The sequence below is a fragment of the Epinephelus fuscoguttatus genome, linkage group LG2, assembly GCF_011397635.1.
Source record: "Epinephelus fuscoguttatus linkage group LG2, E.fuscoguttatus.final_Chr_v1".
Lineage (NCBI taxonomy): Eukaryota > Metazoa > Chordata > Actinopteri > Perciformes > Serranidae > Epinephelus > Epinephelus fuscoguttatus.
In genome coordinates this window covers 5,770,221-5,784,555 of record NC_064753.1, presented here as the reverse complement: position 1 = coordinate 5,784,555, position 14,335 = coordinate 5,770,221, and the positions used below count along the sequence as shown (strand labels likewise).

Here is a 14,335-nt window from a genome sequence, read left to right as displayed (position 1 = left end):
CAAGCTAAAATGTAGTGAGCTAAGCTACCAGTTACGTCACATCAAAATAAAGTTTCACTACATTGAAGCTATCCCCAGAGAAATGTAGCAAGCTAAGCTGTGAGAAAAAGGCAAAAGTAGCTTACTACTTTTATTTTTTGACTATATATCAAATCAGCGTTTTCTCAGTAATAAGAAAAACTGTCATCTAACAAACGGACAGGCACAACAATGTTCAGTTGAGCAGTTTACTATAAAATAACAGACTTAAATTAAAACTTTCCTCTATTTTTCTTTTTCTTTTGAAGACTTTGTGACATTTGAATATGTCCTCCAATAACATGACATCATCAGTCAGCCCATCACTCTCTTTCTCCTCCTCCTACTTAATTCATTTCTCTGTCTTGGCTTCTTTCAGTAGGCTCTCTGGCCCTGTCAGTAATTCAAATATAGAATTCACTCAATAAAACTATAATAAATAAAGTGTTGTTATATAATCAATAAAAAAATAACAGACATAAATTAAAACTTTTCTTTTTTTGGGGGGACATTAGAACATGAACATATCCTGCAAATAACACGTGACATCGGTGTGTCACTCTTTCTCCTCTCCTCCTTCTTAATACTGTTCTTTGTCTCTCTCGCTCTTTTCTCAGCCCTTGTTGTGTCTATTTCTCCAGTGTCCACTGTAGATCCACTAATATATACAGTCTATGGGCAAGACACATGAGAAACACATAATGAAGTGCAGTGTAGCCAATCAGAGGCAGAGAAGGGCAGGTCTTGTCAAGAAAAGCCAATAGAGAAAGCAGCGAGCAGAATAAATTGAAGGATTATTACATGATGTCATATGGAAGTGCTTCCTTTGTATACATGCTTCGCTTATCTTCAGTTTGATTATCCTTACTTTTATCCAGACCTCCATTAAAAAAAAAAAAAAAAATGTCTGCTGCACTTCAGAGCTTTTCCATGGAAAAAGAGCTTGTAACTTTTTTGGACACTACTGCGCTACTCCAGCAACTAATCAGCTTCACTGCTGAAAAGCTGTTGACTCACAAAGTAGTGACGTTACCACCACGCAACTGAGAAATGTAGTTAAGTTAGTAATGTGGCTACTTGTAGTGATGCTACTGCCCAACACTGCGTGTTATGGACAGTCCATGACTAAAACACATTGTATGTATCCTTGAACTCTTATGTGTTGAATGCATTTCTTTCCTCATAAACCATTTCCAGAGCTGTTTTTAGTAAGTATTTCTAAGTACAGCATTATTTACATCCATGTTTTCTTTTCTTTGCTGGCACATTGCAGCACATCTTAGTGTGTCACCGCCACCTGTACATCATAGGAATAGTGTGAATGCATGTCCTTGTGTTTATGCATGAGATTAACTAAACTGATAGAAACACAGTGCCACAGTTCTCACACTACAGTGACACTCACATCATGGAGTTATTTGATGCAATTAACAATTTGACAGTTTTTGCAAAATGCATCTTAATGTTTTGACTGCTTTTGATGATTACGATTTAATATTTGCAGTCATTGTGCAGACTTTTCTCTGACATTCTTTCAATTATAGCATATGTGTTCAATAACTGTTCATTAGAAAATACGACAGAGCATGTCCAAATACTGCATGTGTTATGAATACAGTCATTTATATTGACTGTAGCTGTCCCTGCAGACTTTATTGGTCTGACTTAAGCTGGCAGTGTTTTCTAAATTAAATGACCTGCCTCCACGCAGTACATTAGTATATTGGAGCATTAGTATACATTACAAGTTGTTTTATTTGGAATAACAAATCTAGGTCCACTTCTCTCTGATTAGCTGCTGCAGCTTCTGAATGAGTTGCACTGCAGCAGAATTGTGCTTCTTGCAGGTTTTGTGCCTGTGGGGCTTGTTAAGCTCATTCAGTGAAACTCGGAGTAAACTGACATTTAGCTGTTGTGAGCAGCAACTGCAAGGCATCCTGGGTGATTTTTCTTCATGGTTCATTGGGGTTTTTTATGTTCCACAGCCTGCTATTTCTGTTGCAGAATAATGGTCGATCTGGACTGATGATGAGTAAAGAATAATAAGGCCCATAGCAATGTTATTTTCACCAAAAAGCCTCTCAAACAGCATGAACTTTTTGACTCAAACATTCAACAAAAGCCAAATTCAGCAAAGCCACGTACAAATGCTTGAGATGTTCTATATATTTCTTAGAATATCTCCTGAAAAGACCAACAGTGAATGTATACACTGACAAGTATTGTGTGTGTATCACAGCCTGATATATCCTCTTCCTCTCTGCCACAGAGCTCCATTGTTGTCCAAAAACTATTTAAACCACAGCAATGAGATGTTTTAAAAAAAATTCCATCCTCAGTAGGGACCAGTGGGCTTGGAACTTAGAGCCACAGATGACAGGTCAGGAAAAGTTGAGAGACAGACACATTGTTGATTTATTTATTTATTCACCATTAGAAAGATATCACAAGATGTATCCGAGCTGCAGGACTTTGCACACCATTTCATCTACTGCAGTATTTGTATGTGTAATTGCCGGCAACAGCCGTGGCAGAAGGCATTATGTTTTTGTGTTGTACATACGTCCATTTTCATGAACGCAATTTCCCAAGAACACCCTTAGGGAATTTCCTCAAATTTGGCTCAAACGTCCACTTGGACTAAATGATTAATGAAGCAGATTTTGGTGGTCAAAAGTCAAAGTCACCGTGACCTTGTGTCAGTCTCATTCCTGAGAATGGGATATCTCAACATTACTTGAAGGAATTTCCTCAAATTTGGCACAGTCGTCAACATGGACTAAAGGATGAACTGATTTGATTTTGGTAGTCAAAGATCAAGGCAACTAAGACCTCACAAAAAATGTTTTTGGCCAAAACTCAATAATTCATATGCTAGTTATGACAAAACTTAACACACATGTCTGTTAGAATAAAATGGTGAAGTGAGGACATCTTATATCTAAAAGGTCAAAGGTCAGTTTCACTGTGATATAATAATGTTTTGCAAAAACATCATTCAATGCCATAACTCAGAAGAGGAGTCATTTAGTCAGACACTCAATTAGTGACATTAATCCTAATAGTGTTTGTTTTAATGTTCCAGAGTTATTTTGCATCACACTGCCTGTTAGACTAAATGTGATGAACCTCTCTCTGTGTGCAGCGGCCCTCAACAGTCCAGTGTATCGATATGTGGTGACATACACGCCATCGGGACCGGTCAATGTGTCCAGCGACCTGCTGCCATTTCCTAGCCGCTTCTCCTTCCACTGTTTGGACAGCATAACTTTCTTTGGGGGGCTGGAGTCTACCCTGGGGAAATCTCTCTCTGATAAAGACAAGAGCTTCCAGGATCTCATCACACACCACCTTGTCAACTTTGCCAGAACAGGTAACGATGCTTACTGGTGCTGTACATGTGTTAACTTCTGTTTTTCTAGACTAGATGTTGCAAAATAAAGCATATTGAGCATATTTGATGTATGGGGGAGGGTGTATCCACTTACTATAATTATCGCCTTAATCTATGCTAGCTACAATTTTTGTGGCAAGGTAGTTAACTTTTTTAAGTGGGAAGATGTTGCCCTCGTTGTTTTTTTTCCAACCTGTGGATTCAGAGGTCTGATTCAAATATGGACGTAACATTACCACAGGCAATATTTTATTATTATGTGAAAAGGTTCTTTTGGATCACACCATGTGTGATATTTTGTGCAAGTCTTGAAAAAAAGCTCCTTCTCTATCTTACAGGTAAGATGGGGAATGAGTGGCCAGAATACCCAGCAGCCACTGCTCTCCTGTCTGACAGCCTGTCTGCAGTCCAAAACTACTCAGCGGAGCGATGTCAGCTGTGGGAGAAGAACGGCCTATATGCCTACGCCTGGATGAACTGACCACAGACTGAAGGCAGCGTTCATCTGAGCACTCAGTTATACACCGCTACATTAGGCTTTATTAAAATCACTGCTTTGTTACATTGAGGTGACTTCATTTAGCCAGACATGCCATCTGACTTTTTTTGTTTTTTGTTATGAATGATTAACAACAGCCATATATGCATTTAAATATCCCCAGAACTCCATGGACTTCAAGATTTAGTTCACCAAAATGACAAAATAATGTCACTTAGCCTTTAGTGGAGCCAGGTTTTCAGATATCTGTCTTCACTAGAACCACTTTCCAATGAAGAAAAGTAAAACCTTAACTGTCCGTTTGGCTCCATACCACCAGAGCAAAGTGAGAAAATGTTTTAATGCCTCTACCGGTGATAGCCGTAGCCAGAGGCATTATGTTTTAGGGTTGTCTATCCGTCCCATTCTACGCCTTGAGGGGAATTTTTTCAAACTTGGCACTCACTTTCCTTGGACTCAATGATGAACTGATAAGATTTTGGTGGTATAAAGTGAAGATCACTGTGACCTTGTCTGTCTCATTCTTGTTAACTGGATATTTCAACAACACCTTGAGGGATTTTTTGTTTTTTTCAAATGTGGCACAAAAGTTCACTTGGACTCAACAAGAACTAATAAGACTTTGATGGTCAAAGGGCGAAGGTCAAGGTCACTGTGACCTTATCTGTCTCATTCTTGTGAGCATGATATCTCAAGAACACCTTGAGGGAATTTCTTCAAATTTGGCAGAAACATTCACTTGACCTGAAGAATAAACTGATTAGCATTTGGCAGTGGAAAGTTAAAGGTCAATGTCAGTGTGACCTCACAAAACATGTTTTTGGTCATAACGCAAGAATTCTTACGCAAATTATGGTAAACTTCACACAAATGTCTAATAGGGCAAAATAATGAAGTGATAACATCTTTTATCCAAAAGGTCAAAGGTCAACTTCACTGTGACATCATAATGTTCTGCATGAAATACTTTGGCCATTCCTAACATCATATCTCAGGAACAGAAGGGGAGACATTTGGTCAGATTTAGAATTAGTGACATCTTGGGTATCCACCTTGAAACTTTGCTGATTGTATAGATCCTCTGTGCTGCCGGGGGGAAGATGTGTGTGAAGCATTTATGTTGTCACAGACATGGAGGTAAACTGTAGGAGAGACTTGACAGGTGCGCAGAGGCACACAAGCACAGAGTGGTAATTGTAGTTTGTTTTGTCATTTGGGTGAACTGAGCCTTTATTAAGCTGGAAGCCTGGCTGCACAGTGCTGAAGTAACATCAAACTGGGAGTCAGGTGAGAGTGAAGGAGCTTGAAGGAAGCATGTAGACCAAAGTGACTGACAGTAAACTGTACAGTCAAAGATAAAATGATTCTGTGATTGAAAGACTGATATATAGCTATGTTTATGTCAGGTCAGTGTGAAGTGTGAGGAAAGTAACCCTGTGTTCTAGTTTTTGATTTGATTGTAAATAGAAAACTCAGATGTCTGATAGAGTAAGACATAACCACACAATCATTTCAGCTTCCCGCCAAGGAAAGCTGAAGTTGATTTTGAAGTCAGAGAAATGATTGCGGTAAGAAGGGAGTGTGAGATATGTATGACTGTTTTTTATTTTGTTTGATTGTTTGTTTAGGCGATTACCTTCGTGTTTTTATAACCTGTGAATATGTCGTTGAGTCATTTTGTTTTATGAACTTGTGAAGTCCTGCTGTTTGATTCATAACCTCAAAGCTCAGTCACTAAGTCTTGGCACTTTTCTGTGAACACGTTTTATTACATTAATATTTGATTGCAGTCACGACTGTGGTTGGTTGAACCAAGTATAACTTTGTATGGTTTGCAAACAGTAATTATACCAAACGTACTGCAGTATCATGATCTGTTGTGTTGATGCAGCAGTGACACTATCACTCTTTATATGCTGAATAAATTGATGCCACATGAACTATTTCATTTTCATTTTAAAAAAAGGTAAACATTTGTCTAGTATACTGACTGTAGTGTTCTGTCTCCAGGATTTTATTTTTAACTTTCAGCCAGTCAGATTGAATGTCAGAGTTAAATGGATACATTTTGACGGTTGGTTTCATTTTGGATCCAGTTTCAAGTTGGTAAGGAAGTAATTACAAATTAAACAGAAAACAATAAGTTACCATACACTAGACTTAGACCAAATGTATCTTACAACAAGTAAGCACAGTAACAAGAAAAATACATTCACAAAAGTTTAAAGGGACAGTTCACTCCCACATCAAAAATACATGTTTTTCCTCTCACCTGTAGTGCTGTTCATCAATCTAGTTTGTTTTGGTGTGAGTTGCAGTGTGTTGGAGATATCAGCCAAAGAGATATCTGCCTTCTCTCCAGTACAATGGATCTAGGTGGTACTTGGCTTGTTGTATTCAAAGCAGGAAAAAAAAATTAAAAACTCAACATCAGTGTCTCTTTCCAGTAATCATGACCCGGTTACTCAAGACAATTCACGGACCTTGCTGTCAGCAGTTTCATGTAGGAACTATTTCCTTTCTAATGAGCTACAATCACCAATGGTATCCCTACACAGAAAAAAGTGTGCATCTACTGCTAGCTCACTGAGCTAGCTAAAGTTACAGCTCAGCTGAGGACCTCATTAATGTTAACATCTCACGCTGTCATGAGCCTCCTGTTCATGATTAGATGCATATTGTCTTCAAAGATGAGAGAAACTTTAATAGTAATTCGTGTAACTTCACAATGTTTCAGTACATTTCTTAGCATGCCAGACTCCATCCTGCTTCTCCTGATCGAGGGCTTACCAACTGACATCTACTGTATGTAATAAACTGACTATGGATAAGTAGGCCTACGACATACAGCACGACTTGAAAAAATCCGAACTATTATTTTAAGTAAAAGTTTAATTCACCTTCTGGCTCGGGTGTGAAAGCTGGTTTGTGGAGCGTCATTGCCAGTTCCTGCAGCAACGTATCTCTCCAGCAGATGGCGGCAGAGGAAAGCCTTGATTGTCCGCTGTGTTTCTTCATGAGTGTCGGGGGGGGGGGGGGGCAGCTGCTCCTCCTGGAGCTCGTGTTTCTTTAAGGCCGGATCTTACAGCTCACACACGGCTGACTGGTGCCACGCTGCGGCGCCTGCTCAGTGCGTCCCCGCCGCTGCTGCTCGGATCCTGGACGAGGGGCTTCTCTGTCTTTACGTCTTCTACACTCTGTATGTGTGTGTGAGACAGAGCGTGAGTGTGTATGTGCTGTCTGATGATATCCTATGGATTGACGGAGGGAGGCTATTGTTGTCAGCCCGGTGGTTTATTCTGCTGGAGCTGCACTTTCACCGGAGAATGCCCAGAGGAACCGGAGCTGTGTTACTGCACGGATAGCGCAGAAATCCACCCGAGAAACACGGTAATCACACTCTTATTTATTCCCATTCTTATGCTCATTTATCCTGCCTTTGTTTATTATTCTCATTAGAATGAAGGCTCTCGCGTGAGGCTGTAGCGCCGTCATCACGGCTAATCCCACCAGAGACTGTGGGTTTGTTTACCATCTGAAAACGATACTTTGAGGTGTCAATAAGCCCCGGATCTCACTTAAATGTGTCTGTACCATCAGCAGACTGATGAGCATCCTTCAGCCATCACCGCCCGGCTGCAGGCTACATTTCCCTGTGATGGGAGCAGCGGAGGCAGCGGCAGCAGTCGGGCCTGCTGCTGCAGCTGCTGCTGCTGCTGCACAACCACACTGAAGTTGTCTTAATATTTCTAACAACTAAACAATCTGATTTACAGATCAGAGCTCAGAACACACACTGCTGCTGCAGCTGCAGGGAGCCCAAGGTCGGCTGTAAAAAATAATTCCTAAATTTGCTTTATATCATTCTTTAAAAGTCAGTAGGAAGCTGATAAGTACACGTTTTCTGCAAACAGTAAAAACATGTCCTATTGGATTATAAAAAGGCTCCAGTCAATTTTTCCATAAATTTCAGGTATCTTTTATCATGACATTATTGGACATAAAGAAATGAAAAGCTATTTTGTTTTCCTGAATGAAGCATTAGTGAAAATACAGAACTGTTTTTACATGACACATTTAACTTAAGTGAACAAAGCTTTATTTGAAAATTCCCTATGCAACAAATGATTATCACATTCATCATCAATAATCAGCACAAAAAAGCCATCATGTTTTCAGGGCACTAGGCCACATCTTCCAACAGTTCATACCCCAAAGATATTCAGTTTATATTTGTAGAAGACCACTTAACTAGAACCAGAGAACCGTGTCTTTGCCAGCGACTAATTTAATAATCAACTAATTGTTTTAGGACTACAGAAAATATTAATTATCTTGTCACTGTGGTAAAATACTCCAGATTCCAACCCAGTGTTTTGGATTTTGGTGGTGTGGAGCAAAGAGTGTTCCCTGAAGTCTGTCCAAGTCAAGCTTTAATTCATTCCAGTCATTCAGACAAGTCTCAAGTTTTTCAAAGCCTTGTGAGTGTAAGTCTGTCAGGTCTCTGAATGCTTACCATGTCAGTGAAACAGCAGAAGTTCTACTTAAAGCTGTCATTTTATTTAAAAGGTCAAATCTCATCAAGGACATGAGTCAAGTCTCTCAAGTCTCTCAAGTCCAAATCAAGTGGTAACTTAACCAAATGTTTGATTATTATTTAGAATTTGAGATTTCTTATTTTAAATAGGAGAGAAAATAACCATTTTAAAGGGAAAATGTGTTATTTCTCAAGCTGGACCCTATTTCCATGTGTTCTTATGTCATAGTGATTGACAGGAACAACAATTTATGCAATTGGTCCAGTATTGAGTGAGAGGGCTGAATCAGTCTGCAGTGTTATCCTGTGGGGCAATAGCACACCGTCGATGTACGTCCACTGAGGGTGCTTGTTTTTGCCGCTGAACTAGCCTCACGTCACCAGGCTCTTCATGTACGGCGAAGAGCCTGGTTTCCATTCACTCTGAATTCTGTCTGGATTCTGGTTCCGGTCTAGAGAGCGGATCTGGAATTCACCAAATTCACCAAAGTAAAAGTGCTCATCAAAGTAAAATTTTAAATTCTGGTGCACCATTGGTTTCTGTCTCCGGTTTAGTACCATATTGTTGTTGTTGTTGTGGTTGTTGTGGTTGTTGTGGTTGATAGAGCATGCTACATGGCCAGCATCACGCAGTTTTCCTCTCTCTTCCACCCCCACTGCCCCAGACTTTATCGAAAAAATGCATTTACGAACTACAGGTATAATGTACAAAACTAGGATCAAGTGCCTATTAAATAAAACAGACAACTGAAAGTGACAATAACTTGTAATACAATTAAATAGAATAAAAGAAAAAGGTTAACTTAATGGCTTGGGGCATTTCTTGTAAATTATATTCTTTAAATTAAAAAGTTTCACCGCATTTTTATTAGCTTGTTGCCTTTATTTTGACAGAAAGGCGCATCCATCGAATTCCCTGTCTCTCTCGCCCTGGTTCCGGTTGCTTACCAAAACAGCCACTAACGGCCCCAGACTAGCTGGAACAGGAATGTTATGTCAGTTAAACATAACTTTTTTGTTCTTTGAGCATTTACTTCTGTCATATGAACATAAAAATACTGAGTCACATTTTACAACAGTTTTTTTTTTTTATGTAATTGAACTATTGAACATATTGTGGCTAATTAAAGTTTAAATTGTTAGAATAAGGTAAGGAGAAGAACTCCCAGAAGTGCATTTTATTTCACCTTTGCACAAATTTATGTTAGACACTAATATTCACACAGGAAGCAGGTCACTAACTGTGTACGACTTAACTCATGGTGCAAAATTCTGTAAGAGCAGACTGTACACTCCTTATGGCTGAACCACCTGGATGGTGAAATGTAACTGACATAAGTACGTGCATTGTGCTTATGCTCTAAGCTAGGCTGCTTCTTGGGTTTTGGTGATGACGGCTGAGCGTGTGCAACTGCAGATGGATACAGTCGGACCGGCACCCGCTGGCTTAAAAGCAAGTGTATAGAAGCATGTTGGCTTCTGTGAAGTCAAAGGGAAAAGGGACCTATACAAGAACTACACGATATGCAAGCAAATTCATGTTTATTTGAATTATGGATTATTACAAATACACTATGCTTTAAAATAAGCAAATAGCACAGTGAGAAAAATACATCCTGCATAGAAATCAAAAATTAAAAAAAAAACTCCAAAAGATGCATTGATAATCATTAATTGCATCATAGCCATTTGATTTGTATTCAAATTGTGAGGTGCCAAGAAATTCCAATCTCTGTCAATGGTCTTTGGACCAAACGTTGTTCCCATCAGTCACTTAGACACAGAAACATGGGAAAATAGGGTCCTGGTTAAAAAGGCAGAAGTTTTCAGTTTCTGCTGATGATGTTACACAGTGTTCAATGAACACAGCTGCTGGCACACTCATCACTTAATATTCCTTTAACAAGACGGTAAGCTTTGATTTAACATGGCATGATTTTTATCAAAAGGTGTAATTTGTGAAAACTAAAGGTACCTAGTGTGCCTCAGCAGCCAAACACTTTACCGCTGTTTTTCCAACCTTAGCAGCTTGAATTCACAGAGGTAAAACAAAATGACGCATTTCCCACTTTTATCATCCCACCTCTGGCCATAAACCACATGTCTGACTCAAGTCCAAATCCCAAGTCTTCACTTTAGGGACATTTAGTTTTTACATGTGTCCTCAGTACCTTTGTGCCGACCAGAGGAAACTCTATCTGTCAGGTACAATTCAGAGCCAGAGTCCGGTTTCTCTGCTCTCCCCCAGTTTGGGCCTCCACCCTTCTTACTGGGACTTCTGCCAGAGCTGCTCTGTGATTTAGTGCGCTGACCACATGCAGCCGCTGCCATATGCTTCAGATGACAGCTCATATTTAAAGCTTTTGTAGGCTTCAACCTTTCTACATGAACCTCTGCAGCTGATCTGAGACACTGTTGGATTTGACTCTGTGCTTTTTAACAGATTTCCCAAATGTATGATGCATTAAAATCTTGGCTGACAGAATTTAAATGCAGTATATGAAGTACCTCAAGTATCTGTGTGAATATTTAAAATGTCAAAATCCAATTGTCTGAGGTCCTCAGTGACCCAAAGGCACTGACACTGATGTTTAAAATGATTACAACTTAGAGTGGAAAAGTCTCTGAAATACAGAAGCATGAAGGCCGTCATGGGAGTCAAGCTCTCTCCAAAAAATGAAATTCTTTCAGGCTTACCAGCTCCAAGATGTAAAGGAACACTCTGGGAATATGACTGCCTTTATAGAAAGAATTATGACAGTAAAACATCATGGATGGAAGGTACAATCTTAGGGAATTTGTGTCCCTACCTCATTGGAGATGGACACTACTGACTAGATTACTGCTGAAACAATCAGACATTTTAACTGTTAAGAACCCCCATCCATTCCAATGGGCATAACTTTTCTAGGATTTCTAGGTATATGATTACTGTCATCTGACTCTACAGAAAAGTGTCTGTCTGGCATCACGTGACGGACCCCGGAAATTGCAATACCACTGTTTGGCTGCTAAAGAAATTGTGTTAAAAAGCCTGGTGCATTTCTTGGGGCCATGGAGGCAAGGAGGAAGTGAAAGGCATGTTTCAGTCTATTGGCCATAGGACATTGAGACTTTATTACTGTATTTTCACAGCATTTCATAAAGGCCAGTTAAGTGTGACAGACTGTTCCAAAAAGCATAATCCTAGCTTGGAGTATGGAGTAAGGAAGTCATACAAAGTTACAAATCGAACATATCACATTGCATTTAGATATGTTGCATTTTTTTGCATGTTAAGGCATTGAACAGATTTGAACAGTTTATACTTGAACAGTGACCTCTAACCCAAAGACTTACAAAACATTGAACAAATGTTGCACAGTTTGCAATTTTGCTTTTGCCTGATTGAAATAATCAGTTTTCTAATTCATTACACATTTGTAACTATTAAAAACAGACCTATTGTTCCTGTTTAAGGACATCATTTCTTTCAAAAACTACTTCCTGTTGAAAGGCAATTCTCAGTTTTTATACTTCTCAGGTCCTTTTTATCCCAAATAGATAGGAGATTTTAAAAATGCATACCAAACAAAAGCTTGGGTTTTAGGAGGCTGGAACAGATAATATCTGGCTTACTGATGTGTCAGTCAGCAGAACAACAGCCGACTAACCCCACCATCATCCTCAATATTAACTGTGTCACTGACCGTCTACCAGACGGGACCTCAATCTTCCACCTTACTGAATTATTCAACCTGGTTAACCCACATTCAGACTCACAGTCTGGGACAATTCTCTGATGAGAATGGAATAAAGTGAGGACGAAACTCATGACATGTCTCTGCTTGCTCCAGCTTCTGTCTTTCTTTTTTTTTTGTACCATCAGCGTGCTATGACTCATTATACAATTTGACATGTTTCAAAACTGATATCATACAATAAGACAGATTGCGACTGATATTCTTGTTGTTAGCACAGTCTGTAGGCAGTTAAATTTTAAGCCAAATATCCCGCATCATCAGCTGCTCAAACGATCAGCAATATCTGATGTTACAGATGAAGCATCTCAGTGTTGATAAATAAAGTTTATTGGATAGGGGGTGCATAGGATCAAATCAGCCAGAGGCTTTTTGTAGTTATAGACCATTGAACCAGCTATGTCTTTATGGGACCACACTGCTGTACTTTAATGTCTTTAGATAACATGCAAATTAGAAATTAACCCATCACTTGTCTTTGGTGCAGCTTTAGCACCCTGCTGTCTGCTGGTTCGCCTGCAGATCCTTTGTTCTTCTTTGTTCCTGCTTTGGGAACAACAGACTTTTGTTACATAATCCCGCTTTGGAGATATTCCTAATCCAGATGGTTTGCGTGTCATGTTGTATGTCCAGATTACCACTCCGGGTCCTGCCCTTGGTGTTGATCCGTACAGAGAATGTAGATGATAAGGATTAAAACCCTCACTGCTTTGTTTGGAGGTGATTTAGCACCAAACCCCGTGGCTCTGGCTGGGATTGTGTGCATTGCTGTAAAAAACACAAGAGTGGCCCAGATTGATGTTATAATATCATCACCCGCCATGCCATGCCATGTCACGCCATACTGTTAGATGTACTGCACTGTACAGTCAGTGTTCATCAGCCTTTAGCAAGTGGAAAGCTGTGGGGTGCCTCTCTACAAAACAGCCTACCCTTTCTCTGTAAATTCTGGGATGTTTTAGTAATCAGTAACTGAAGTACAATCAGACGAGTCATCAGAGGTTTCTGGCAACTCAAAAGCTGGTTTCTTATCACATCATCTTAGTGTAGGTGTGAGGCAGATGTCATGTACAAGGCTGGTGGGTGGTGGGTATAGTTTGTAGGTTGATTACTTCCAGGGGGGCTTATATTACTGCAGCCTGCAACACACACACAGCTTTGTGGTAGAGCTCTAAGATTACCCATCTCTGGCTGTCTGATAGACAAACCTGCAGTACGCTGCTCAACTCGCTGCTTCCAGACCACTGAATCAATGACCAAATGTTATTCGCCATTTCAAACAGGTCTGGTGTTAGTCCTGGTTGAAAACCAACTTAGCCAATAAGCTGTAGTGGGCGGAACTTAAGTTTTTGACTTAAGCAGCTTTATTTTTCAGTCCAAGTTTGGGACATCTTAAACACATCTACGGGTACGAGGACCCTGAGCATCAACAAGTGCAAGGACCCTATTGTAATGCAAGGAATTATTATTATTTATGCTAATGAATCACATATTTTGAGGGGCTAAAAGTGCTTGAAAAGTTATGAAACTTTGTACATGGATTATAAGTAGTGAAAATGTATCTGTTTTATGGGTCTTGCCTATTGGTTTGGCAGAATGGCTCAACAGCACCCCTACAAAATTTCAGCAAAGTAGCCCTTGTGGTACATTTCCTAGATGTACTAAATTAGGTAGGCACATGTAACATTCCATGCCTTGAAAAACATCCCCTGGTGCCATGACCTAAACCAAACAGGAAGTTGGCCATTTTAAATTTACTGTGCAATTTTAATGCATTTTCACCATTTAGCCTGCAGGTGTTGCACTTTAACAAACTCCTCCTAGAGATTTAAAGGGATAGTGCACCCAAAAAAGAAAACTCAGCCATTATCTACTCACCCATACGCCAATAGAGGCCCTAAAGTCCTCACATCCCTTGCAGAGATCGGCGGGGGGAGTGGCTAGCACACCTAATGGCATATGGTGCCCCAGACTAACGTCCAAGAACACAAAATTGAATCCACAAAGTATCTCCATACTGCTCATCCATAGTGATACAAGTGTGCTGCAGCCACGACATAAAAAGTTGTTTCGAAAAACATCATGTGAACTCTGTTTTTAGCCTCACTGTAGCCTGTAGCTCTGACTGCTTCTCTGAGCTCCGCGTT

At 39.8% G+C, this 14,335-nt stretch overlaps 2 protein-coding genes across 2 annotated transcripts in view; both read left to right on the top strand.

The window, feature by feature from the left end:
* si:ch211-71n6.4 (para-nitrobenzyl esterase) overlaps nucleotides 1–5,851 on the top strand; it is a 40,998-nt gene extending 35,147 nt beyond the window's left edge. Inside the window, exons 9-10 of the mRNA XM_049596574.1 lie at nucleotides 3,164–3,391; nucleotides 3,751–5,851. Coding sequence (XP_049452531.1) covers nucleotides 3,164–3,391; nucleotides 3,751–3,893 — 371 coding nt within the window. The 3' untranslated portion in view covers nucleotides 3,894–5,851. The remainder of the gene's footprint in view (nucleotides 1–3,163; nucleotides 3,392–3,750) is intronic.
* A 1,169-nt stretch (nucleotides 5,852–7,020) lies between these two features.
* LOC125901156 (USP6 N-terminal-like protein) overlaps nucleotides 7,021–14,335 on the top strand; it is a 42,999-nt gene continuing 35,684 nt past the window's right edge. Inside the window, exon 1 of the mRNA XM_049596588.1 lies at nucleotides 7,021–7,301. The gene's annotated coding sequence lies outside the window, so the exon portion shown is untranslated. The remainder of the gene's footprint in view (nucleotides 7,302–14,335) is intronic.